Source organism: Hylobates moloch, unplaced genomic scaffold (genome assembly GCF_009828535.3).
Source record: "Hylobates moloch isolate HMO894 unplaced genomic scaffold, HMol_V3 SCAFFOLD_15, whole genome shotgun sequence".
Classification (NCBI taxonomy): Eukaryota; Metazoa; Chordata; class Mammalia; order Primates; family Hylobatidae; genus Hylobates; species Hylobates moloch.
Genome location: NW_026652290.1, coordinates 10,478,872 through 10,506,160, shown reverse-complemented (window position 1 = coordinate 10,506,160; position 27,289 = coordinate 10,478,872). Strand labels below are relative to the sequence as shown.

Below are 27,289 nucleotides of genomic sequence, written 5' to 3'. Positions count from 1 at the left end.
GAGTTCACTGTAGGTGTGTGGATTTGTTTCTGGGTTCTCTGGTTCTGTTTCATTGGTTTATGTGCCTGTTTTTAAGCCAGTACCATGATGTTTTGGTTACTATAGTATTGTAGTATAATTTGAAGTTAGGTATTGTGATTCTTCCAGTTTCATTCTTTATGCTTAGGATAGCTTTGTCTATTCTGGGTCTTTTGTGGTTCCATATAAATTTTAGGATTTTTTCTATATCTGTGAAGAATGTTATTAGTATTTTGATAGGGATTGCCTTGAATACAGATTCAGTGGAATACCGATTGCTTTAGGTAGTATGGACATTTTAACAATATTGATTCTTCTAATTCGTGAACATGGAATATTTTTCCATTTTTTTGTTGTCCTCTTCAATTATTTTCATCAGTGTTTTATAGTTTCCTTTATAGAGATCTTTCACTTCTTTGGTTAATTGCTAGGTATTTGATTTTATGTGTGGCTATTGTAAATGGGATTACTTTTTAAATTTCGTTTTCACATTGTTTGCTGTTGACATATAGAAATGTGAACTGATTTTTGTATGTTGATTTTTGTATTCTGCAACTTTACTGAATTTATTGATTGTGGATGCTCTAGGTTTTTACAAATATAAGATTGTATCATCTGCAAACAAGGATAATTTGACTTCTTCCTTTCCAATTTGGATCTCCTTTCTATCTTTCTCTTGTCCGATTGCTCGAGTTAGGACTTCCAGTGCTGTGTTGAATAATGGTTTTGAAAGTAGGCATCCTTGTCATGTTCCACATCTTAGAGGAAAGGCTTTCAGTTTCTTCCCCATTCAGTATGATACTAGCTGTGGGTCTGTCATATATGGCTTTTATTATGTTGAGGTATGTGTTCTCTATACCCAGTTTTTTGAGGGTTTTTATCACAAAGAGATGTTGAATTTTAAGAAATGTTTTTTCAGCGTCAATTGAAACGATCATGTGGTTTTTGTCCTCCATTTTGTTGATATGAGGCATCACATTGATTGATTAGCATATGTTAAACCATCCTTGCATCCCTGGGATGAATCCTTCTTGGTCATGATGAATGATCTTTTTAATGTGTTGTTGAATTTGGTTTGCTAGTATTTTGTTGAGGATTTTTGCATCAATATTCATGAGGGAGGTTGGCTTGTAGTTTTCTTTTCTTTTTCTTTTTTTTTTTTTTTGGATGTGTCTTTGGTTTACTGGTCTTGTAGAAGGAGTTTGGATGTATTCTCTCCTCTTCCATTTCTTGGAATAGTTTGAGTAGGATTGGTATTAGTTCTTCTTTAAATATTTGGTACAATTCAGCAGTTAAGCCATTGAGTCCTCGGCTTTTCTTTGCTGGGAGACTTTTTATTACAACTTTGACCTTGTTGCTTGTTATTGGTCTCTTTTGATTTTGGATTTCTTCCTGGTTGATCAGTTGTATGTTTCTAGGAATTTTTTTTCTAGCTTTTTCAATTTATTGGTGTAAAGTTGCTCATAGTAGTGTCTCATCATCCTTTAAATTTCTGTGGTATAGGTTGTAATGTCGCCTTTTTTAATCTCTTATTTTATTTACATGAGTCTTCTCTCTGTTTTTCTTAATCTGGCTAAAGGTTTGTCGATTTTGTTTATCTTTTCAGCAAACAAACTTTTTGTTTCATTGATCTTTTGTGATGTTTTTCTCATTTCAATTTTATGTATTTCTGCTCTGATCTTTCTTTTTTTCTACTAATTATAGATTTCATTTTCTCTTTTCTAGTTCATTAGCATACATTGTTAGGTTGTTTATTTGAAGTTTTTCTATGTTTTTTTAATGTAGGTGCTTATACCTATAAACTTTCCTTTTAGTACTGCTTTTGCTGTATCCCATAGGTTTTGGTATGTTGTATTTCCATTATCATTTGTCTCAAGAAATTTATAAATTTCTTTCTTGATTTCTTCATTGACCCACTGGTCATTCAGAAACATTATTTCATTTCCATGCTTTTGTATAGTTTCCAAAGTTCCTCTCGTTATTGATTTCTAGTTTTATTTCATTGTGATCAGAGAAATGACTTGATATAATTACAATTATTTTTGAATTTTTGAACACTTGTTTTGTGGCCTAAAATATGACCTATCCTTGAGAATGATCCATGTGCTGAGAACAATGTGTATTCTGCAGCCGTTGGATGAAATGTTCTGTAAATATCTATTAGGTCCATTCAATGTATCTTTGTTGATTTTTCTGTCTGGATGATCTGTCCAATACTGAAAGCGGGATGTTGAAGTTTGCAGCTATTATTGTGTTAGGTTCTATCTCTCTCTTTAGCTGTAAGAATACTTGCTTTATATATCTGGGTACTCCAGTGTTGAGTCCATATATATTTACAGTTGTTACATCCTCTTGCTGAATTGACCTCTTTATCATTAGATAATGACCTTCTTTGTCTGTTTTTATACTTTTTGTCTTAAAGTCTATTTTGTCTGATACGAGTATAGCTATTCTTCCTCTCTTTTGGTTTCTATTTGCGTGGGATATCTTTTTCCATCCCTTTATTTTTAGTCTATTCGTGGTCTTTAGAGGTTAATTGTGTTTCTTGTAGGAAATAGATGGTTGGGTCTTGTTTTTTTATGCATTCATTCAACCACTGTATGTCTTTGGATAGGAGGATTTAGTCTACTGTTTTTTATTTTTTATTTTAGATTTGCCCTTTTGAGGCTATTTTCTAAATCCTGTAGGCATGCTTTATTCTTTTTTATTCCTTTTTTTCTTTTGTCTCCTCTGACTGTATTTTCAAATAGCCTGTCTTCAAGCTCACTGTGTTTAATCAATTTTGCTGTTAAGAGAGTCTGATGCATTCTTTAGTGTGTCAGGTGTATTTTTCTACTCCAGTATTTCTGCTTGATTCTTTTTAATTATTTCAGTCTTTTTGTTAAATTTATCTTATAGGATTCTGAGTTCTTTCTCTGTGTTATCTTGAATTTCTTTGAGTTTCCCCAAAGCAGTTTTTTTTTTTTTTTTTGAGATGGACTCTTGCTCTGTCACCGAGGATGGAGTACAGTGGTGCAGTCTCAGCTCGCTGCAGCCTCTGCCCCCTGGGTTCAAGCAATTCTCCTGCCTCACCCTCCCGAGTAGCTGGGGCTACAGGGGTGTGCCACCACACCTGGCTAATTTTTGTGTTTTTAGTAGAGATGGGGTTTCACCATGTTGGCCAGGCCGGTCTCGTACTCCCGACCTCAGGTGATCTGCCCGCCTCGGCCTCCCAAAGTGTTGGAATTATAGGCGTGAGCCACTGCACCCAGCCAAAACAGATATTTTTGAATTCTTTTTCTGAAAGGTTCCACATCTCTGTTTCTCCAGGATTGGTTTTTAGTGTCATATTTAGTTCATTTGGTGAGGTCACGTTTTCATAGATGGTCTGGAAGCTTGTGGATATTTGTTGGTGTCTGAGCATTGAAGAATTAGGTATTTATTGTAGTCTTCACAGTCTGACTTTTGTTTATACCCATCCTTCTTGGGAATGCTTTCAAGGAATTCAAAGGGAGTTGGGTGTTATGGTCTGAGTTTTTGGTCACTGTAGCCATATCTCCATTAGGGGGCACCTCAAGCCTGGTAACACTGTGACTCTTGCAGACTTGTAGAGGTACCACCTTGGAGGCTGTATTAGTCCATTTTCAAACTGCTATAAGTATGCTACCTGAAACTGGTTAATTTATAAAGAAAGGGAGTTCAATTGACTCAGTTCTGCATGGCTGGGGAGGCCTTAGGAAACTTACAATCATGGCAGAAGGTGAAGGGAAAGCAAGGCACGTCTTACATGGTGGCAGGAGAGAGCGAGAGCTCAGGGATAAGTGCCACGTTAAAACCATCAAGATCTTAGGAGAACTCCCTCACTATCACAAGAACAGCATGAGAGAAACTGCCCCCATGATCCAATCACCTCCCACCAGGTCCCTCCCTCAACATGTGGGGATTACAATTTGAGATGAGATTTGGCTAGGGACACATATTATTCCACCCCTAGCCCCTCCCAAATTTCATGTCCTTTTCACATTTAAAAACCAATCATGCCTTCCCAATAGTCCCCCAGAATCAACTCATTCCAGCATTAACCCAAAAGTCCAAGTCCAAAGTCTCATCTGAGACAAGGCAGGTAGATCCGTTCTGCCTGTGAGCCTGTAAAATAAAAAACAAGTTAGTTAGTTCCAAGATACAGTGGGGGTACAGGCATTGGATAAATGGTCCCATTCCAAATGGGAGAAGTTGGCTAAAACAAAGGGATTACAGGCCCCATGCAAGTTGGAAACCTGGCTGGGCAGTCATTAAATCTTAAAGCTCCAAAATTTCTTTTGACTCCATGTCATACATCCAGGGCATGCTGATGCAAGGGGTTGGCTCCCACGGCCTTGGGCAGCTCTACCCCTGAGGTTTTGCAGGGCACAGCTCCCACAGCTCCCACAGCTACTGTCATGAACTGGTGTTTAGCGCCTGTGGCTTTTCCAGGTGCACAGTGCAAGCTGTTGGTGGATCTACCATTCTGAGCTCTAGAGGATGGTGGCCCTCTTCTCACAGCTCCACTAGAGAGTGCCCAAGTAGGGACTGTTAGTGGGGGCTCCAACTCACATTACCAGTCTGCATTGCCCTAGTAGAGGTTCTCCATGAGTGCTCTGCCCCTGCAGCAGACTTCTTCCTGGACATCTAGGCATTCATATATCCTCTGAAATCTAGGTGGAGGCTCCCAAAGTTCAACTCTTGTCTTCTGTGCACCTGTAGGCCCAACACCACGTGAAACTGCCAAAGCTTGGGGCTTGCACCCTCTGAAGCAATGTCCTGAGCCTCCCTTTTAGCCACAGATGGAGCTGGAGCAGCTGGGACACAGGGCACCAAGTCCCAAGGCTGCACAGAGCAGCTGGGCCCTAGGCGGGGCCCACAAAACCATTTTTCCCTCCTAGGCCTCCAGGCCTGTGATGGAAGGGACTCCCATTAAGATCTCCAACATGCCCTGGAGACATTTTCCCCATTGTCTTGGCTATTAACATTTGGCTCCTTGTTACTTATGCAAATTTCTGCAGCCAGCTTGAATTCCTTGAATGGGTTTTTCTTTTCTACTGCATAGTCAGGCTGCAAATTTTTCAGACTTTTATGCCCTGCTTCCCTTTTAAACATAAATTCCAATTTCACACCCTCTCTTTGTGAATGTACGTAACTGAATGCTTTCAGAATAAGGCAGGTCACCTCTTGAATACTTTGCTGTTTAGAAATTTCTTCCGCCGGATACCCTAAATCATTTCTTTCAAGTTCAGGTCTCCAGGGCAGGGGCAAAATGCTGCCAGTCTCTTTGCTAATGCATAGCAAAAGTGACCTTTACACCAGTTCCCAACAAGTTTCTCATCTCCATCTGAGACCACCTCAACCTGAACTTCATTGTCCATATCACTGTCAGCACTTTTGGTCAAAACCATTCAGTAAGCCTCTAGAATGTTCCAGACTTTCCCACATCTTCCTGTCTTCCTCTAAGCCTTCCAGACTGTTCCAGTCTCTGCCTGTTACCCAGTTCCCAAGTTGCTTCCACATGTTCAGGTTATCTTTATAGCAGTGCCCCACTTCTGGCACCAGTTCTTTGTATTCATTTTCACACTGCTTTAAAGATACTACCTGAGACTGGGTAATTTATAAGTAAAAGAGGTTTAATTGACTAACAGTTCCACATGGTTGGGGAGGCCTCAGGAAACTTACAATCGTGGCGGAAGGTGAAGGGGAAGCAAGACACATCTTACATGGCAGCAGGAGAAAGAGAGCTTGGGGAAACTGCCACTTTTAAATCATCAAAATCTCATGAGAACTCCCTCACTATCATGAGAACAAGGTGGGGGAACCCCACCCATAATCTAATCACTTCCCACCAGGTCTCTGCTTCAACATATGGGGATTACAATTTGAGATGAGATTTGGTTGGGTACTCAGAGCCAAACCATATCAGAAGTTTTTGATAAGATCCAGAAAAATTCTCTGGATTACCAGGTAGAGACTCTTGTTCTTTTCCTTTACTTTCTCCCAAAGAAATGGAGTCTGTCTCTGTGCTGAGCTGCTTAGAGCTGGTGTGACACAAGCACCCCTGTGGCCACCACCAGTGGGACTGTTCTAGGTCAGACCTGAAGCCAGAACACGCCTGAGGTCTACAGGAACCACTTGCTGGATACTGCCTATGTTTGTTCAAGGCTCTGGGGCTCTACAGTCAGCAGATGGCAAAGCCAGGCAGTCTTGTGTGCTTTCCTTCAGGGTGGCGATTTCCTCCTGGCCCTAGGCGGGTCCAGAATTGCTGTCTGGGAGCCATGACCTGAAGTCAGAAACCTTAGTGCTTTATTCTGCTGTGGCTGAACTGGCATCCATGCCACAAGACAAAAAGTTCTTCTTATTCTTTCCTCTTTTCCACAAACAGAGGAGTCACTCCCCATGGCCACCACTGCCCCAGGCTTGTGGTGACTGCTGGCTGCCTACCACTGATATTCATTCAAGGCCCAAGGGCTCTTTCGTCAGCTTGCGTGAATGTTTCTAGGCCTGAGACTCTCACTTCAGGGCAATGGCCTCCCTTCTGGCCCAGGGCAGGTCCAGAAATGCCATCCACAAGCCAACACCTGGAATCAGGAACTCCTGGAGCTTACTTTGTACTCTACCCCTCTGTGGCTGAGCTGGCACCTAAGCTGCAAAACAAAGTCCTATTTAATCTTCCCTCTCCTTTTCTCAAGCAAAGGGAATCTCTCCTTATAGCCACCGTAGCTGGGAAATGTGCTGGGTCACACCTGAAGCAAGCACATCTCTGAGTCTCACCCAGGTGAGTACTGCCTGGCTACCACTGCTGACTATTCAGGACCCAAGTACTCTTTAGTCAGCAGGTGATGAATCCTGCCAGGACTGGGTCCTTCCCTGCAAGGCAGCAAGTTCCTTTCTGGCCCAGGGTGTGTCTAGAAGTGTTGTCTAGGAACTAGGTCATGGAATGGAGGCCTCAGGACTCTGCCTGGCATCTCTATCATACTGTGGCTGAGCTGGTATCCAGGTTGCAAGACAAAGGTCTGTTTAATCTTCTGTCTTCCCAAGTGAAAGGAAAGGCCCTCTCCTGGAGCTGCAAGCTGTGCTGTCTAGGTTTGGGTATGGAGTGGCACAAGTGCTTCCCTTGGCCATTTTGGCTGGTGTCTTACTAGGTTGCATACCCCCAAGTCAACTGGCTCTGATTCCAGCACATCACCAAGACTTTCCTGGGAATGGAAGACTTTTCTTACTGCTTTAGGCTGTGGTATAAGCTATTTTATGACAGAAACCCTAAATTACAGGTAAGTAGTCTAGAGCAGATAGCTGAGTTGCATATCTGGTGGCTCTGGCATCCTTCCATCTCTGGAAATGTGACTTCCATTTCTGGGTCTAGAGTAACTGCTACAGCTATCATGATCTGCAGTATCTAGGAAGTGAGGGGCTTTAATGGGATACCTTTACTGGAATGCCTGGAAGTTTCATATATTCTTGCACTCTTCCCATGGGCTGAACAAAGTCACCCGTACGTTCACACATGGCTGTAAGGGAGATTGGAAGTGTATATAGATGGATAGATGTAAGGAGGGAGGGAAGTTGGACATGAGGGTATATTTGACAGTTTCTACCAATCATGAAAGAAAAACTAGTATATAGGAAAAAAAGTCCATAATAGTAAGATGAGGGCGTATTTTTAAAATGAGATTCCATTTACCCCATTAGCAATTAATCATTTCTTAATGACTATACATGTGCTGTTGGAGGAAGACTAAATTGTCACAGACATATTAATAAGCAATTTAGCAGTCAGTACTTTTTTAAAAACATCATGAGGCCGGGCGCGGTGGCTCACGCCTGTAATCCCAGCACTTTGGGAGGCCGAGGCGGGTGGATCACGAGGTCAGGAGATCGAGACCATCCTGGCTAACACAGTGAAACCCCGTCTCTACTAAAAATACAAAAAATTAGCCGGGCGAGGTGGCAGGCGCCTGTAGTCCCAGCTACGCGGGAGGCTGAGGCAGGAGAATGGCATGAACCCTGGGGGGCGGAGCCTGCAGTGAGCCGAGATCGCGCCACTGCACTCCAGCCTGGGTGAAAGAGCGAGACTCCGTCTCAAAAAAACAAAAAAAAAAATCACGAATGGTGTAATTTTTCACTTTGTAAAAAGAATTTACCTCGGGTGGGTGATGGGGGAGAATAAGTATAAACGGGAAAATCTTTATTCACAGAATTCTTTGTAATTGAACATTTTAACACAACCTGCATTTTCAACATTAGGCTAAGAGTTGACTGTATTTAATCTGTGGTATAACCATAAAAATATGAAGAATGAGAAGTAAAATGAATATTTTTATTATAAATAGAAAGTAGAAAAACTGAATTTCAAATTATGCATACTATATGCAGACAACTTTGTAAACAAATAAAAAACAGGAAAAGATCGGTAAGTTATACATTAAAATGTTAACAATAATTATCCTTGAGTGGTAGGATCTTGTAATTTTTACTTTTATGTATTTTCTTAATATTGAAAATTCATACTCTTGCACTGGAAACTATGTTTTGAAGCCCTGTCACATAGATGAGAATTAGACTTATTGTCTATGACTCTGGAAGCAGAATAAGACCAGTATAAGGGCTTAATTATGACCAGGTTAGGGTTCAATGTAAGATAAGATGTTTTTTAGTTAGAGTCATCTATATATGGAATGGATTGCTAAAAAGTCATCTCAATGAAACCTATCCCTACCATCCTACTTAAACTGTTTCCCCTGCATTTAAACCCCAATTTCTCCTGTATTCCTAATTACCTTCAGCATTTTTATATTTTCCCTGTATCACTTATAATTTATTAAAATGCTAGACAATTTACTCATTTAGTATGTTAATTATTTACTGTATATTTTCCTCCTCTAGAATTCTCATTCTTCTTGAAGGCAGAGATAAATTTCTCTTTGTTCACTCATAAATTCCAAAAGTCATGAACACTGCCTGAAACATAGAAGGCATTCCATATTTGTTCAATGAATTAACAAATGTTTTTCATATTAATTGTTCTGATTTTTACCTCCTTAGGCCAGCCTTTATTATTGCCATATAAGCCTTCTGGTAGTAGGAAGATGTATTATGTTCCACAATTAAGACAAATTCCTCCATCTCCGGATTCCAAATCAGATACCACCGTTGAAAGCTCCCATTCAGGTATTATGCAGAAATTATTCAAAGTTTTATTATTTGATATTTTATTTGTGTATTGGCTAGTTGATTCTGGAGTGACAAAAGTCCAGTGCTCTTTAATTTTTCAGTGAAATATGGAACTTTTCATACCTTGATCTCTGGTTCAGATAGGTGAGTTATTTGATCAGATATATTATATACATATAAGCATTTATAAATATTTGATGAAGGAAATTGTATGGATCATTATTTGGGTTAGTGGGCTCCGTCTAGGGCAAAGTTTCTAAGCTTTCTTGGTTCACAGTACCCTTATTGTTTCATTGATTTATTTTCTCCGCTTTATATATAATAAGCAATTATTTTTTTCAAATAGCAACTAAGGAATTAGGACATAAATACTAATTGTTTTCCTCTAACAACTAATTTAACAAATTTGTTATTTATTTTTGGTTTTGATTTTTGAAAAAAGAATTTGTTCATAAATAACAGTGATTACTTACTAATGACATATGTGTAGCTGTTGGACACTGTGCAACTTCCCAAACCATGAGATGAGATTGAACCCTTTTATTTTCTGCTTTTTATTACAGCAGCTGCCAAAAATCCAGCTTTTGCCAAGCACAACAGCATTGAAAGGAACATAGCACTATCTGATGTTGACACTTTGACCTTGAGCTAGTAGTTTATCACTGTCCTTTTCCTAGAATTTTAAACTATCCTGCAGCATCCCTGTGAATCCACTACAGAAGAGCTGCAGAGTTAGGAAATGAATAATACACCATGGAGGCACTAGATAAATATTTCCTGTGGAGATTTTAAGTTAAGGGTGCAGAGTTGGTGTGGTGTAGGGTTTTGATTGGTGGGACAGTATTTTGAGTTGTTGACAGGATGTGACTTGGTTCACTTTAGACAAATTGTTTTTTCCATGATTGTCTATAAATATCATTATATGTATAGAAATTACAAAGAAAGGAGAAGTTGCTCCTGGTCTTAGGCAGACATTTTTGTTACTTTTATATGAAAGAGAACCAAACTAGCTTCTGATAGTAACTGCATTAAAGCCTCTGATATAACCTCGCCTAATTTCCCACAATGATGGCATTGAAAAAAAAGAACCACAAAAATACTCACCAGAAGTTAAGATTGTTAAGTTTATAGCCATAAATGAAGAAATGTTTACTCCTTGCAAGGCTATGGTTTTAAAAACACTGTTAATGGCTACCAGAAAGAAAACAAGCTCACTTAATTGATTGTAGGTAGGAAAATCTTCTATCCCATTTACTCATAGTTCAGAAGACAGAATGTCTGTAAACCATAGAAACCTGGTCAGATGTGCCAGTATTTTCTGAGGCCTCCAGTGTCCTGCTATCGATATACATCACTAACACTTCCGTCTGGTTGGAGAAATTAACTTAGAGAAAGATTGAACAGTGTAGATGATGGGAGGAGAAAATGACTCAGGACTGGCACACTGTATCCTGAGAAATATAGTTTCTGTAATAAAGTACTGTAAGCATCAGTACGACAAAAAGAGATCTAGTTGCCATACACACTTGAGATTGTTTTTTCATGTTCTTCATCTATTCTGAGAGTGAGGAAGTTGGGAATAGAAAATAATCCTTTCTTAGACCAGTAGACCTACACTGGATGAAAGCCTAGGAATTGTTCTAATTCCTCGCCATTATCTATGAATATGTTGTACATCTATAGCTATGAGAGGAGCCAATTAGAGTTTGGGGCCAAGAGCAAGACATACATCATTGTTAGCAAATATTTGGGCCAAATAACTGTTCTTCAGTTGAAAATAGGTAAATAATAGAATTCATGCAAACAACAACGACGGCAAAAAACTGGGGCAAAGGAAACAGCCATCCAAAGAAAGAGATAAATGTCTGCAAATAAACCAGTCTTAATAGCAACCCAGGGAGCATTTATTCAAGAAAAATGGCCAAATCCCACTAAGCACAGTAAGCGTTAGCATTTTAACTTGCCCTAGTCCCATTCCCAGTACCTCAGCTCAGTGATAGCCTTAAGAAATACAGCTTTCTTTTCCAAGACCAGAGGATGCAAAATGGAGCTGGGCCTCTTTTAAAACTTCCTTCCCAAAGAATTGTTAATATTTGACCTATCTAGTGGTTCCATGAAGATTCCACACAAAAGGCTTATCTTTACTTGACCTGACTGGGGGCCATCCAGTGCTAAAGGCCTCTGGTGAAGGGTAGGGGAAGATGTTTATCAAAAACATTTACAGACAAGTATTTTAATATCATAGTGGCTGAGGTGCGGACTAGCAGTTGAGGTAAACAGTAAACTAACTGAAAAGCTTAAAAGGAACACTTGAGGATAAGATGTTGATAGATTCTTTGAAAGGCTCTAACATATTCCTAAGACTCTGGGAGACGCCATACATGCATAAGCCTGTGTATGCTTGGGAAAGACCCAAGGTGCTAGGTCTTATCTCTGGCTGACCTTGAGGATCTGTACAAGGAGAAACGGGAAGGCTAAGGTAGAGTTGACAGCTGCCTAGGTCAGTGTTGAAAGTACATCCCAACATATGTGTGGAGCCATTTGATGAAGGCTGGGAGATGTATTGGTCCTAGGCATTTAAGGAAATCTCTGTTCAGGCATTAGCTGACCACTAAGCTAATTGAGTAGTAACTTCAGTGGCCATGTATAAAAAGAATATAGACTTTACAGAATTAGTTCAGAGAAATTATTAAAACAACATAAAGCAACAACACCAAACCCTGGGATGGAAGTAGAATCTGGTTTCCAGAGTTGCTGCATTATATTATTTAAATGTCCAGGCTGGGTGTGGTGGCTCATGCCTGTAATGCCAGCACTTTGGGAGGCTGAGATGGGAGGATTGCCTGATCCCAGGAGTTTGAGATCAGCCTGGGCAATATAGCAAGACCCTGTCTCTACAAAAAATTAAAAATTAGCCAGGCATGATGGCCTACGCTTGTAGTCCCAGCTACTCGGAAGGCTGAGGCATGAGTATCACTTGAACCCTGGAGTTTAAGGCTGCAGTGAACTATGATTGCTCCACTGCATTCCATTCTGGGCAACAGAGTGAGACCATGTCTCAAAGAACAAAAACAAAAACAAAAAAACAAAGGCAACAAAAGAAAAATATATATGTGAGACTTTATCAAAATTCAAAACTTTTGTACACAAAATCCAGTCAACAGAATGAAAAGGTGACTCACAGAATAGGAGAAAATATTTGCAAATCATTTATCTGATGAGAGATTAATACCTAAAATACGTAAGGAACTCTTACAACGCAACAATAATGCAAACAATCTGATTCATAAGTGGGCACAGAATCTGATGGACGTTTCTCCAAGGAAGATGTGCAAATAGCCAATAAGCACCTGAAAATCTTCTCTACATCATTAATCATGAGGGAAATACCAAACAAAACCATAGTAAGATACCACTTCACACCCGTTAGAATCACTGTTATTTTAAAAAACAAGCAGAGGGAGCTAAGATGGCCGAATAGGAACAGCTCCAGTCTACAGCTCCCAGCTTGAGCGACGCAGAAAATGAATGATTTTTGCATTTCCAACTGAGGTACCGGGTTCATCTCACTGGGGATTGTCGGACAGTGGGTGCAGGACAGTGAGTGCAGCACACCGAGCATGAGCCGAAGCAGGGCGAGGCATCGCCTCACCCGGGAAGCGCAAGAAGTCAGGGAATTCCCTTTGCTAGCCAAGGAAACGGGTGACAGACGGCACCTGGAAAATTGGGTTACTCCCACCCTAATACTGCACTTTTCCAATGGTCTTAGCAAATGGCACACCAGGAGATTGTATCCCACGCCTGGCTTGGAGGGTCCTATGCCCACAGAGCCTCGCTTATTGCTAGCACAGCAGTCTGAGATCAAACTGCAAGGCGGCAGCGAGACTGGGGGATGGACACCCTCCATTGCAGAGGCTTGAGTAGGTAAACAAAGCGTCCAGGAAGCTCAAACTGGGTGAAGCCCACTGCAGCTCAAGGAGGCCTGCCGGCTTCTGTAGACTCCACCTCTGGGGGCAGGGCATAGCCAAACAAAAGGCAGCAGAAACCTCTGCAGACTTAAATGTCCCTGTCTGACAGCTTTGAAGAGAGTAGTGGTTCTCCCAGCATGCAGCTTGAGATCTGAGAACAGACAGACTGCCTCCTCAAGTGGGACCCTGACCCCTAAGTAGCCTAACTGGGAGGCACTCCCCAGTAGGGGCAGACTGACACTTCACACAGTCGGGTACTCCTCTGAGACAAAACTTCCAGAGGAACGATCAGGTGGCAACATTTGCTGTTCACCAATATTCGCTGTTCTGCAGCCTCCGCTGCTGATACCCAGGCAAACAGGGTTTGGAGTGGACCTCCAGCAAACTCCAACAGACCTGCAGCTGAGGGTCCTGACTGTTAGGAGGAAAACTAACAAACAGAAAGGACATCCACACCAAAACCCCATCTGTACGTCACCATCATCAAAGACCAAAGGTAGATAAAACCACAAAGATGCGGAAAAAACAGAGCAGAAAAACTGAAAATTCTAAAAATCGGAGCGCCTCTCCTCCTCCAAAGGAACACAGCTCCTCACCAGCAACGGAACAAAGCTGGACGGAGAATGACTTTGACGAGTTGAGAGAAGAAGGCCTCAGATGATCAAACTACTCTGAGCTAAAGGAGGAAGTTCGAACCCATGGCAAAGAAGTTAAAAACCTTGAAAAAAGATCAGACGAATGGCTAACTAGAATAACTAATGCAGAGAAGTCCTTAAAGGACCTGATGGAGCTGAAAACCACGGCACGAGAACTACATGACGAATGCACAAGCCTCAGTAGCCGATTCGATCAACTGGAAGAAGGGATATCAGTGATGGAAGATCAAATGAATGAAATGAAGCGAGAAGAGAAGTTTAGAGAAAAAAGAATAAAAAGAAACAAAGCCTCCAAGAAATATGAGACTATGTGAAAAGACCAAATCTACATCTGATTGGTATACTTGAAAGTGACAGGGAGAATGGAACCAAGTTGGAAAATATTCTGCAGGTTATTACCCAGGAGAACTTCCCCAATCTAGCAAGGCAGGCCGACATTCAGATTCAGGAAATACAGAGAATGCCACAAAGATGCTCCTTGAGAAGAGCAACTCCAAGACACACAATTGTCAGATTCACCAAAGTTGAAATGAAGGACAAAATGTTAAGGGCAGCCAGAGAGAAAGGTCGGGTTACCCACAAAGGGAAGCCCATCAGACTAACAGCTGATCTCTCGACAGAAACTCTATAGTCCAGAAGAGAGTGGGGGCTGATAGTCAACATTCTTAAAGAAAAGAATTTTCAACCCAGAATTTCATATCCAGCCAAACTAAGCTTCATAAGTGGAGGAGAAATAAAATCCTTTGCAGACAAGCAAATACTGAGAGATTTTGTCACCATCAGGCCTGCCCTAAAAGAGCTCCTGAAGGAAGCACTAAACATGGAAAGGAACAACCGGTACCACCCACTGCAAACACATGCCAAATTGTAAAGACCATCAAGGCTAGGAAGAAACTGCATCAACTAACGAGCAAAATAACCAGCTAACATCATAATGACAGGATCAAATTCACACGTGACAATATTACCCTTAAATGTAAATGGACTAAATGCTCCAATTAAAAGACACAGACTGGCAAACTGGATAAAGAGTCAAGACCCATCAGTGTGCTGTATTCAGGAAACCCATCTCACATGCAGAGACACACATAGGTTCAAAATAAAGGGATGGAGGAAGATCTGCCAAGCAAATGGAAAACAAAAAAAGGCAGGGGTTGCAATCCTAGTCTCTGATAAAACAGACTTTAAACCAACAAAGATCAAAAGAGACAAAGAAGGCCATTACATAATGGTAAAGCGATCAATTCAACAAGAAGAGCTAACTATCCTAAATATGTGTGCACCCAATACAGGAGCACCCAGATTCATAAAGCAAGTCCTTAGAGACCTAGAAAGAGACTTAGACTCCCACACAATAATGTGGAGACTTTAACACCCCACTGTCAACATTAGACAGATCAACGAGACAGAAAGTTAACAAGGCTATCCAGGAATTGAACTCAGCTCTGAACCAAGCAGACATAATAGACATCTACAGAACTCTCCACCCCAAATCAACAGAATATACATTCTTCTCAGCACCACACCACACCTAGTCTAAAATTGAACACATAGTTGGAAGTAAAGCACTCCTCAGCAAATGTAAAAGAACAGAAATTATAACAAATTGTGTCTTGGACCACAGTGCAATCAAACTAGAACTCAGGATTAAGAAACTCACTCAGAACTGCTCAACTACATGGAAACTGAAAAACCTGCTCCTGAATAACTACTGGGTACATAACGAAATGAAGGCAGAAATAAAGATGTTCTTTGAAACCAATGAGAATAAAGACACAACATACCAGAATCTCTGGGACACATTCAAAGCAGTGTGTAGAGGGAAATTTATAGCACTAAATGCCCACAAGAGAAAGCAGGAAAGATCTAAAATTGACACCCTAACATCACAATTAAAACAACTAGAGAAGCAAAAGCAAACACATTCAAAAGCTAGCAGAAGGCAAGAAATAACTAAGATCAGAGCAGAACTGAAGGAAATAGAGACACAAAATACCCTTCAAAAATCAATGAATCCTGTAGCTGGTTTTTTGAAAAGATCAACAAAATTGATAGACCGCTAGCCAGACTAATAAAGAAGAAAAGAGAGAAGGATCAAATAGATGCAATAAAAAATGATAAAGGGGATATCACCACCAATCCAACAGAAATACAAACTACCATCAGAGAATACTATAAACACTTCTACGCAAATAAACCAGAAAATCTAGAAGAAATGGATGAATTCCTGGACACATATACCTTCACAAGACTAAACCAGGAAGAAGTTGAATCTCTGAATAGACCAATAACAGGCTCTGAAATTGAGGCAATAATTAATAGCTTACCAACCAAAAAAAGTCCAGGACCAGATAGATTCACAGCCAAATTCTACCAGAGGTACAAGGAGGAGCTGGTACCATTCCTTCTGAAACTATTCCAATCAATAGAAAAAGAGGGAATCCTCCCTAACTTGTTTTATGAGGCCAGCATCATCCTGATACCAAAGCCTGGCAGAGACGCAACAAAAAAAGAGAATTTTAGACCAATATCCCTGATGAACATTGATGCAAAAATCCTCAACAAAATATTGGCAAACCGAATCCAGCAACACATCAAAAAGCTTATCCACCATGATCAAGTTGGCTTCATTCCTAGGATGCAAGGCTGGTTCAACATACGCAAATCAATAAACGTAATCCAGCATATAAACAGAACCAAAGACAAAAACCACATGATTATCTCAATAGATGCAGAAAAGGCCTTTGACAAAATTCAACAACCCTTCATGCTAAAAACTTTCAATAAATTAGTTATTGGTGGGATGTATCTCAAAATAATAAGAGCTATCTATGACAAACCCAGAACCAATATCATACGGAATGGGCAAAAACTGGATGCATTCCCTTTGAAAACTGGCACAAGACAGGGATGCCCTCTCTCACCAGTCCTATTCAACATAGTGTTGGAATTTCTGGCCAGGGCAATCAGGCAGGAGAAGGAAATAAAGGGTATTCAATTAGGAAAAGAGGAAGTCAAATTGTCCCTGTTTGCAGATGACATGATTGTATATCTAGAAAACCCCATTGTCTCAGCCCAAAATCTCCTTAAGCTGATAAGCAACTTCAGCAAAGTCTCAGGATACAAAATTAGTGTGCAAAAATCACAAGCATTCCTATACACCAATAACAGACAGAGAGCTAAATTATGAGTGGACTCCCATTCACAATTGCTTCAAAGAGAATAAAATACCTAGGAATCCAACTTACAAAGGATGTGAAGGACCTCTTCAAGGAGAACTACAAACCACTGCTCAATGAAATAAAAGAGGATACAAACAAATGGAAGAACATTCCATGCTCATGGGTTGGAAGAATCAATATCGTGAAAATGGCCATACTGCCCAAGGTAATTTATAGATTCAATGCCATCCTCATCAAGCTACCAATGACTTTCTTCACAGAATTGGAAAAAACTACTTTAAAGTTCATATGGAAGCAAAAAAGAGCCCGCATCACCAAGTCAGTCCTAAGCCAAAAGAACAAAGCTGGAGGCATCATGCTACCTGACTTCAAACTATACTACAAGCCTACAGTAACCAAAACAGCATGGTACTGGTAGCAAAACAGAGACATAGACCAATGGAACAGAACAGAGCCCTCAGAAATAATGCCACATATCTACAACTATCTGATCTTTGACAAACCTGACAAAAAGAAGCAATGGGGAAAGGATTCCCTATTTAATAAATGGTGCTGGAAAAACTGGCTAGCCATATGTAGAAAGCTGAAACTGGATCCCTTCCTTACACCTTTTACAAAAATTAATTGAAGATGGATTAAAGACTTACATGTTAGACCTAAAGCCATAAAAACCCTAGAAGAAAACCTAGGCAATACCATTCAGGACATAGGCATGTTCAAGGACTTCATGTTTAAAACACCAAAAGCAATGGCAACAAAAGCCAAAATTGACAAATGGGATCTAATTAAACTAAAGAGCTTCTGCACAGCAAAAGAAACTAAAACTTAAAGTATAATAAAAAAATAAAAAAAAAAAAGCAAAGAATGGAAAATTATCAGTGTTGTCAGGGACATGGAGAAATTGGAACCCAGAGTGAACAGGCAACGTACAGAATAGGAGAAAACTTTTGCAGTCTATCCATCTGACAAAGGGCTAATATCCAGAATCTACAATGAACTCCAACAAACTTACAAGAAAGAAACAACCCCATCAAGAAGTGGGTGAAGGATATGAACAGACACTTCTCAAAAGACGACATCTATGCAGCCAACAGACACATGAAAAAATGCTCATCATCACTGGCCATCAGAGAAATGCAAATCAAAACCACAATGAGATACCATCTTACACCAGTTAGAATGGCAATCATTAAAAAGTCAGGAAACAGGTGCTGGAGAGGATGTGGAGAAATAGGAACACTTTTACACTGTTGGTGGGACTGTAAACTAGTTCAACCATTGTGGAAGTCAGTGTGGCGATTCCTCAGGGATCTCGAACTAGAAATACCATTTGACCCAGCCATCCCATTACTGGGTATATACCCAAAGGATTATAAATCATGCTGCTATAAAGACACATGCACACGTATGTTTATAGCGGCACTATTCACAATAGCAAAGACTTGGAACCAACCCAAATGTCCAACAACAATAGATTGGATTAATTAAATGTGGCACATATATACCATGGAATACTATGCAGCCATAAAAAATGAGTTCATGTCCTTTCTAGGGACATGGATGAAGCTGGAAACCATCATTCTCACCAAACTATCGTAAAGACAGAAAACCAAACACCGCATGTTCTCACTCATAGGTGGGAAATGAACAGTGAGAACACATGGACACAGGAAGGGAACATCACACACCGGGGCCTGTTGTGGGGTGGAGGAAGGGGGGAGGAATAGCATTAGGAGATATACCTAATGTTAAATGACGAGTTAATGGGTGCAGCACACCAACATGGCACATGGATACATATGTAACAAACCTGCACCTTTTGCACATGGACCCTAAAACTTAAAGTATAATAAAAAAATAAATAAAAATAAAAAAGCAAAGAATGGAAAATTATCAGTGTTGTCAGGGACGTGGAGAAATTGGAACCATTGCTTATTGCTGGTGGGAATGTAAAATGGTATAGCCATTATGGAAAACATTGTGGCTATTCTTCAAAAAATTAAACAGAGAATTATAGTATGATCCAGTAATTCTACTTTTAAATATATACCCCAACAAAGTGAAAGTAGGATCTTCAAGAGCTATTTGTACACTCATGTTCATAACGGCATTATTCACAATGGCCAAGAGGTGGAAACAACCCAAGTGTCTACTGATCTATGAATGGATAACAAAATGTAACATATATGTGTAATGGAGTATTATTCAGCCTTAAAGAGGAATGAAATTCTGATACATGCTACAACATGGATGAACTCTGAAGACATTAGGCCAACTGAAATAAGCCAGTCTGCTTATATGAGGTACCTAGAAAAGTCAGATTCATGGAGACACAAAGTAGAACTGTGTTTACCAGGGGCTGGGGGTAGGGGGAGTGGGAAGTTACTATTTAATGGGTACAGAGTTTAAGTCTGGGAAGATGAATAAGTTCTGGAGATACATGGTGGTGATGGTTGCATAACAGTGTGAATATACTTAATGCCACTGAAGTGTACACTTAAAAATGATTACTTTTTGTGGGTTTTTTTTTTTTTTTTTTGAAACGGAGTCTTGCTTTGTTACCCAGGCTGGAGTACAGTGGCACAATCTCAACTCACTGCAGCCTCTGCCTGCCAGATTCAAGCAGTTCTCCTGCCTTAGCCTCCTGAGTGGCTGGGATTATAGGCACCCGCCACCATGGCCAGCTAATTTTTGTATTTTTAGCAGAGACGGGGTTTCACCATGTTGGCCAGGCTGGTCTCAAACTCCTGACCTCAAGTGATCTTGCTGCCTCAGCCTCCCAAAGTGCTGGGACTATAGGCATGAGCCACCGCACCTGGTCATGGTTACATTTTATGTATATTTTACCACAGTTAAAAAAAACTTAAGAAGTTACCAAAAATCTTAATTGAATTTTAAAAGTAGATACCTGTCTTCCAAATCAGGGTTGAGTATACGAAATTAGCAAAGTAACAGAACGAGAAATAGAGGAAACTTTAAGATAGCATAACAATTAGATGAGTGGAATTCAGTGAGATGTCTTTAGCTGTGATAAATAATTTTAGCATGCGTTGATATTGTCCCTTACATGTATTTAACTTAAGCAAGTTCAAATAAATATACTTAACAAAAGAGGAGAGAAAGAATTTTAAAAGTACAGGTGTTTTGTGCATGCACTCTACCCTTTATGAACATATGACTACAGAAGAGTATGTAATGAAAGATGGGAAACTTCATTCTCAAAATTAATTGTAGTCCTCATTTGCCTTTTATAGTGTAAGCATCTTACCTGCTTATCTGGGTATGATTCTAGAGTTTGAAGAAATGTCTTTCTGGTACAATGTCAGGTACTTCATCAGGTGCTCAGATTCAGGCGCAGTGATATGTTGCAAGCCTGGAGGAAAAAGTGGACCCTGATGGGTTTCTTGAGCAGAAACGATGTCAGTTTCCACATATGCCTTCCTAAGGTACCTTCAAGGGTGATTTTGACCCTCTATAGCAAGGTTTTCACCTCACATGCTGACTTTAAACCCTAAATTCCATTTAAAATATATCTCTACTTTAGTGAAAAAATAGTAATGAGACTGTATATGGTATGATCCCTGTAAATGTTCACTTAGTAGGATATATAGCCAAGGTTTAGTTGGGTTTTCTTTTATTGTTTCCATCATACTTTCCTGAATTTTCTACAATGATCAGGTTTTTTTTTTTTTTTTTTAATGATAGGAAGCTGTCAGCTCATGTTCATTTGTTTATTCAAACAATAGGTATTGAAGATGTTACTGTGTTCCAGGCAGATACATTGTGGTAGGTGTTACAATTTCAGTATTGCTCAAAATAAACTATAATGGAGTTTATATTCACGTTGGGTGACAGATATTAAACAAATAAACCATAAATAAGTACGTAATTACAAGTGATAAATGCTAAGAAAATAAAGAAGAGTTCCAAGATAAACAAGTAGACCCAGTTTTGTTTTCCGAACTTATGAAGGTATTTTCCAGGAAGAAACTTTTGAGCTGAACTCTAGAGGATGAGAATGAATTAGGTAGGCAAAGAGTGGAGTGTGAGAATGTTCTGGCGAGAGGGAACAAGATGGGGAAAGCCCCTGAAGCAGAAAAGAGCTTGATGCATTTGACAAATGGAAAGAAGGCAGCATGGGTTGAAATTTCGACAAATTTAAAGATCTGATTGGTTTTTGTAGCGATTCATGAATCAGGCAACATCCCATTCTATAATATAGAAAAGGTGCACTGGGCATGGAAGAGCAGTTGGTTCTGATAAGGTAGCCAGACCAGGAACAAGGAAACACAATACAGACAGTCCCCAATTTACAATGGTTCCGTTTAACTATTTTTTGACTTTACGATGGTATGGAAGTGATACACATTTAGTAGAAACCGTACTTCAGTACGGTATTTAATAAACTATATGAACTATTTGACACTGTATTATAAAATAGACTTCGTGTTAGATGATTTTGCCAACCTGTAGGCTATTTTAAGTGTTCTGAGTAGGTTTAAAGTAGGCTGGGCTAAGCTATGATGCTTGGTAGGTTAGGGGCATTAAATACATTTTGACTAACAATATTTTCAACCTATGATGGACTTACCAGGACATAACTCCATTGTAAGTGGTGGATCATCTGTAATACCAAAAAAAGCATATTGATTAACATCAGGTTACTTTCCTGGTAAAGATTAAAGCAGAGATAAGTTCCTTTTTACGCCAGCTCAGGGTGACTGGCCCCTTTTTCAGTTAGTTGCTGTGAATCTCTTGTTTTTAGAAAAGTCCATTTTGGATCTTTCCTTTTTCCTTAAAGTTTCAGTTGGATTGTATGGCATTTAGTACAAGTGACTACATTTTGGTTTGGTCTCCTGGGGCCTAGTGCAGGAGCCCAGTCTAAAACAATGGACTCCCATAAATTTTATTTAACAGGGTAGAGCATAGTGATGGGTAGATATGGTTAAAGATAGGTAGGTTGAAGATCATGCAGGATCTTATCAACTGTATTAAAGTGTTTGGATTTTATTATGGTACTACTGCAATTATGGTTTGATTTATACTTGTAAAGTTTATTCTTGCCACTATGTGGAGAAATGGTTTATAGATGGGAAGGCAGAGAGCCATGGTGGGGCAGGTTAAAGTGCAAGTAGAGACACCAGTTAGTTAGAAGGCTGTTGCTGTAGACAGTACCATAGATGGTAGCATGAGTATCACAGTGTTATCTATAGAGATAGGGAGAAATGGACAGTCAGCTTCCATTTAGAAATAGTTTCTCCTAGATTTGGTGATAAGAGTATGGAGAGTGAGGCAGAAAAGCATGAAAAAAATGTCTGGCGTGAGCAACTAGGTGAATAGAGGTGCCATTTACTGAGGTGGAGATTGAGGAAAAAAAGCAGATTTGGGGAAGATGATCAAAATGTCTGCTTTGGACATGTTAAAAATGAGATTCCTGTTATACATCCACATAGAGATGTTGGGTCTACAATTGAATGTAGGCAGAGTTTATTTACACATGTTAAGGTAATAGTGCCACATATAAGGTGACATTATTCACATTATAAATATATACTTTTATGAAAACACACAGATGGGCATGAATATTCCAGATCTTTAGTTAGAGTTCTGGAGCAATAATGTTAACTCTTGTGCTGCCCCAAACATAAATCTATACTCCCACATACTATAGCTATGCACAGGTACAGGAAAATAAGTATATGTACATTCACTGACATGCACACATGTGTGGCTGCACTCTCTCAGCTGCCTCTCACCTCCTCTGAGGTTGATTCTCTTGCTTATTCACCCACTGCTCTCAGGGACGTAATTGTTCCTCACCTGACTCTGAACTTGACGGGGTCATCTCTCTTGGAGAACAAGGGGTGGTGGTGCAGACTGTGCGTGTGCGTGCTGCTGCTGGTGTGTACTCCCTGGGAGAATTTGTGAAGAGAATGACTACCATTGACAGTTGTTTGTGTTGTGCTACAATATATAGTAACTTAAACATTTTGATTTGAGAAAGAGACATCTTTTTCTAATTTCCATAAAAGTGCTGTAAGAGCTGGCCGTGTCCCTGAATGCTGGAGTTGGATGCTCAGAAGAAAGGTCTTGGCCAATGGTACATTATTTGTTGGTCATCAGCATATCCTTGGTGGTCGATAAGTTTACCTAGGAAGAGAAGAGAGGCCAGTTCTGACTCCTTGAGGAACTCCAGCACCGAGAGATTTGGTAGAAGAAAAGATAAAAAATAAGTTTCTGGAGAAGTAAGAGGCAAATAAGAGAAAGTGATGTTATAGAAGTTGAGAAGAGCCCAGTATAATCTATTTGGCCCAGAAGTCTTGGTGTTTTCCTTGCAATCTGTCCTGCAGAACTATTCATGGCTTATTGTGCACTGTACTAATGATACAGGTACTTACCCAGCTCTTATTGCCATACACATACTAGGAGCTCAGGAAATACAGGATCTTAGAAAAATCATCTCATAGAAGATTAGTATAAGCCTTTATACGTCCAGAAATGTTCTTTTGCCTGTTAGATGTGGCATGGATTATAGATTATTTTATCAAGGAATGTAGGAATATTGAAATATATTTTAAAAGAAAATTAAATACTTTCAAATCTTTTACTTATCATCTGTCATTTTCCTTTTAGTGTTTTGTCTTTTGTATTGTCAGATGAATCTTCTGGAAACATAACTAAATATATTATTATTTTATTTAAAAATATTCCATTATGTTGCATTTCATATACAATACAGTTTATACTCTTCAGCTTGGGATCCCATGCACTGCTGAATTTTGTCCCAAACAACTATTTTTTAATATCTTCTCCCACTGTCCTTAATGTATTCTACAATCCAGCCTGACCATAAAGTGTCCACTATTCTTAAATACTTCTTGTCTTTGCTTATGCTATAACTTCTGCCTAAAATGCCTTTCTTCCTTCCTCTCTATATCAAAAAACTACTTTTTTTCCAAGATACAATCCATTTTCTCCTTCCTCCAAAACCATCGTGAGCTGGAAATATTCTCTCTCCTGAACTGATTCTCCATTTTACATCTTCTTTTATATCGTTTGCATCTCTGCCTTGTATTATTAGAATTTATTTTACATGGCTTATAACTTCAGTTTGACTGACATTTCCTTCTGATGATCCTACCCATTGTAGTGTAGTGTTTTTTTGTTTGTTCTTTTTTTTTTTTTTTTAAAGACCAAGTCTCACTCCGCCACCCAAGCTGCAGTGCAGTGGCATGATCTCTGCTCACTGCAACCTCTGCCTCCCAGGTTCAAGCGATTCTCCTGCCTCAGCCTCCCAAGTAGCTGGGATTACACACACCTGCCACCATGCCTGGCTAATTTTTGTATTTTTAGTAGAAATGGGGTTTCACCATCTTGGCCAGGCTGGTCTTGAACTCCTGACCTCAGGCAATCCACCTGCCTCCGCCTTCCAAAGTGCTGGGATTACAGGCATGAGCCATCGCGCCCGGTCTGTAGTGCTTTTTTCATAGAATTGGTCTAAGAGGCAAATTTTTAAAAAGTCTTTCTCAATCTCATGTTGCTATTTGTGTTTTGTATTACTTCCCCATTTTTCTGTAGGATCCAATGATGCCGTTGCTCCAGACTTCCCAGCTCAGGTGCTAGGCACAAGAGATGATGACCTCTCAGCCACTGTTAACATTAAACATAAAGAAGGAATCTACAGTAAGAGGGTAGTGACTAAGGCATCCTTGCCAGTGGGAGAAGAACCCTTGCGGAATGAAAATGCAGGTAACTGGATTGGCTTTGTATACTTTGTGGCTTTTTCTCCCCTTTTCATCCTAAATGGGATTACTGTCCAATCTTTATCCTTTTTTTCTGTTTCATTATACAAGCTTTTCTCCTTGCTATTACATTGAGCATATACAAGAAGGCAAAATTTCATAAAATCCTTTATTGTGCTTCAGAGATTTTTGAAAACTATAAACTTCATTTTCACAATAGGGAATAAAATGTGATACAACTTTTGAAATGAAATAATACCCAATCAAGTATGTTTTAGATACTAAGATCCATAGAAAATCTTGATTAAATTGCCACATTAGTTTATCTCTGTCAGATATTACAAAGTAATGTCTTATAGGCTGGATTCTGTAGGGAGATATGTAGCTGACATGATTTAAAAAAAAAATTTTTTTAAAGACAGGGTCTCATTCTGTCACCCAGGCAGGAGTGCAATGATGCAATTATAGCTCACTGCAGCATTGAACTCCTGGGCTCCAGTGATCCTCCCACCTCAGCCTTCTGAGTAGCTGGGGCCAGAGGCACACACCACTATGCCTGGCTAATACTTTTTTTTAGTGATGGGGGGTTTTTTGTAGTGATGGGGGTCTTGCTATGTTGCCTGGGCTGGTCTTGAACTCCTGGCCTCAAGCTGTCTACCCGCCTCAGCCTCTCAAAGTGCTGAGATTACAGGCATGAACCACCGCATCCAGCCCCCATGTTGTTTTAAAATTTTTAAAATTTTCCGCCAACATTCAAAACTAATATTTTTGATTTTCCTTGAAAAATCAGAAAATCTGGCTGCCCTTTGGCTCACATTCATTCATGGTGGTAATCAGCTGCAACTGAGCCATGGCTGTCCCCCTGCAGGCAGGACATCCATTCTCTTGTTTGCTTCCATCCCCACAGCTCTGAGACCCAGTCTGCTTCATTCATCCACCTTATCTGTCTGCTGGTCACTGTGGGTATTTGAGTTTCAATCTTTTTTTTTTTTTTTTTTTTTTGAGTTGGAGTGTTGATCTCGTTGCCCAGGGTGGAGTGCGATGGCGCGATCTTGGCTCACTGCAACCTCCACTTCCTGGATTCAAGCGATTCTCCTGCCTCAGCCTCAAGTAGCTGGGAGCGCCCGCCTCCACACCCAGCTAATTTTTCGTATTTTTAGTAGAGGTGGGGTTTCACCATGTTGGCCAGGCTGGTCTTGAATTCCAGACTTCAGATGATCTGCCTGCCTCGGCCTCCTGAAGTGCTGGGATTACAGGCATCAGCCACTGTGTCCGGCCCCCACTGTTTTATAAAAGCTTTTTTTCTTCTGCACCCCTGCCATTATACTTTTGTAGCTGATTGATGATAATGTTTATTAAATGAAAACTCCAGTAGCCACTGAAAATTCTGTATGTATAATTGCCTGTGTTTGTTACATTTATACTTTTTTATTCCTGTGTATAACTATTAGCTAAATAGGTGCTACTGATCCCAGGGCAGTTTTTAAACATAGGGTGGCTCTATGTTCTAGTTTTGGCATAGTGTTAATGACTTCGTGTGATAGCATCAGTGCCTTTGTGAGAAAAATAAATGAGGTCTGCTTGTTAAAGCACACTTTTTTTTAGATAATTTTGTTCTACTTCAAAACACAGTGAAGTCTTTTTATAAATGCCTTTTGAAATAAGACAAAAGAAGCATATCTACCAGCTAACATTGACACTGCCAAGTAAATAAAAAAATAATTTTTTACAAAATATAGTTCATAAATGAAAACTCTTATGCACCAGGGAATCCGTTACATGTTTTCCACTATCCATATGCTAGTGGCAGTTTGGTTGAAACAGATAACCCTAAGATCCCAGTGTCAGATACTTCAGGTGAGGGTAGATGTGGAAAAATTGGCAGGAAAGAAGTGAACTCTGTCAGAAGTCTGCACAAAGAACTCACCAGCTTTACCTCACTCCCAGGCTTCATTTGGTAAGGATGATATGTTTGAAATAAAGTCAGCCTCAGTTATCTGAGGACCTCTACAATCTCCCATCTGTTGGTCTACTTACAGACTTTGCATCCTAAGGAGAAGCCCTCCTCCTGGCTTAGTCCTTAGTAGCCATTTCACCTTGAGAGAAGCCTAGCCTAAGAACCTCTCGCCTTAGAGAATTAAAGAAGAATAGAGGAGAGAATGCCTGCCTGGGAAACTGAACAGTGGCCTATGTAATAGCTAAATGAGCTCATAAAATATCATAAGTAAAATTCTGAGTGGAAGGGGTGGAATATAAAAGTGAGAAAATCTCTTCAAAAATACAACATAAAGAGAAGGGAAAAGATTTTTTAAAATTCAAGATTGTCCCCAAAGTTTCAACATCCAAAGCAGGTATTCTGTAAAGACAATAGAGAAGGCAAAAAAGAAAGAACCAAAGGACTAGTATAGGAATAAATTTCAGAACTGAAAGATGTGAGGTTTCATACTAAAAGGGACTACCATGTACGTAAAAATACACACCAAGGCACATGACCTTGACATTTTAAAACTTACTTGAAAAGAGATTCTAACAGCTTCCAAAAAGAA

General features: G+C 39.8%; 1 protein-coding gene across 1 annotated transcript in view; it reads left to right on the top strand.

Annotated features, from left to right (window-relative positions):
* The window catches only part of ALMS1 (ALMS1 centrosome and basal body associated protein), a 161,781-nt gene that overhangs the window by 71,296 nt on the left and 63,196 nt on the right, over positions 1–27,289 (top strand). Inside the window, exons 6-7 of the mRNA XM_058428814.1 lie at positions 9,067–9,192; positions 24,580–24,750. Of these exons, the coding sequence (XP_058284797.1) occupies positions 9,067–9,192; positions 24,580–24,750 (297 nt within the window). The remainder of the gene's footprint in view (positions 1–9,066; positions 9,193–24,579; positions 24,751–27,289) is intronic.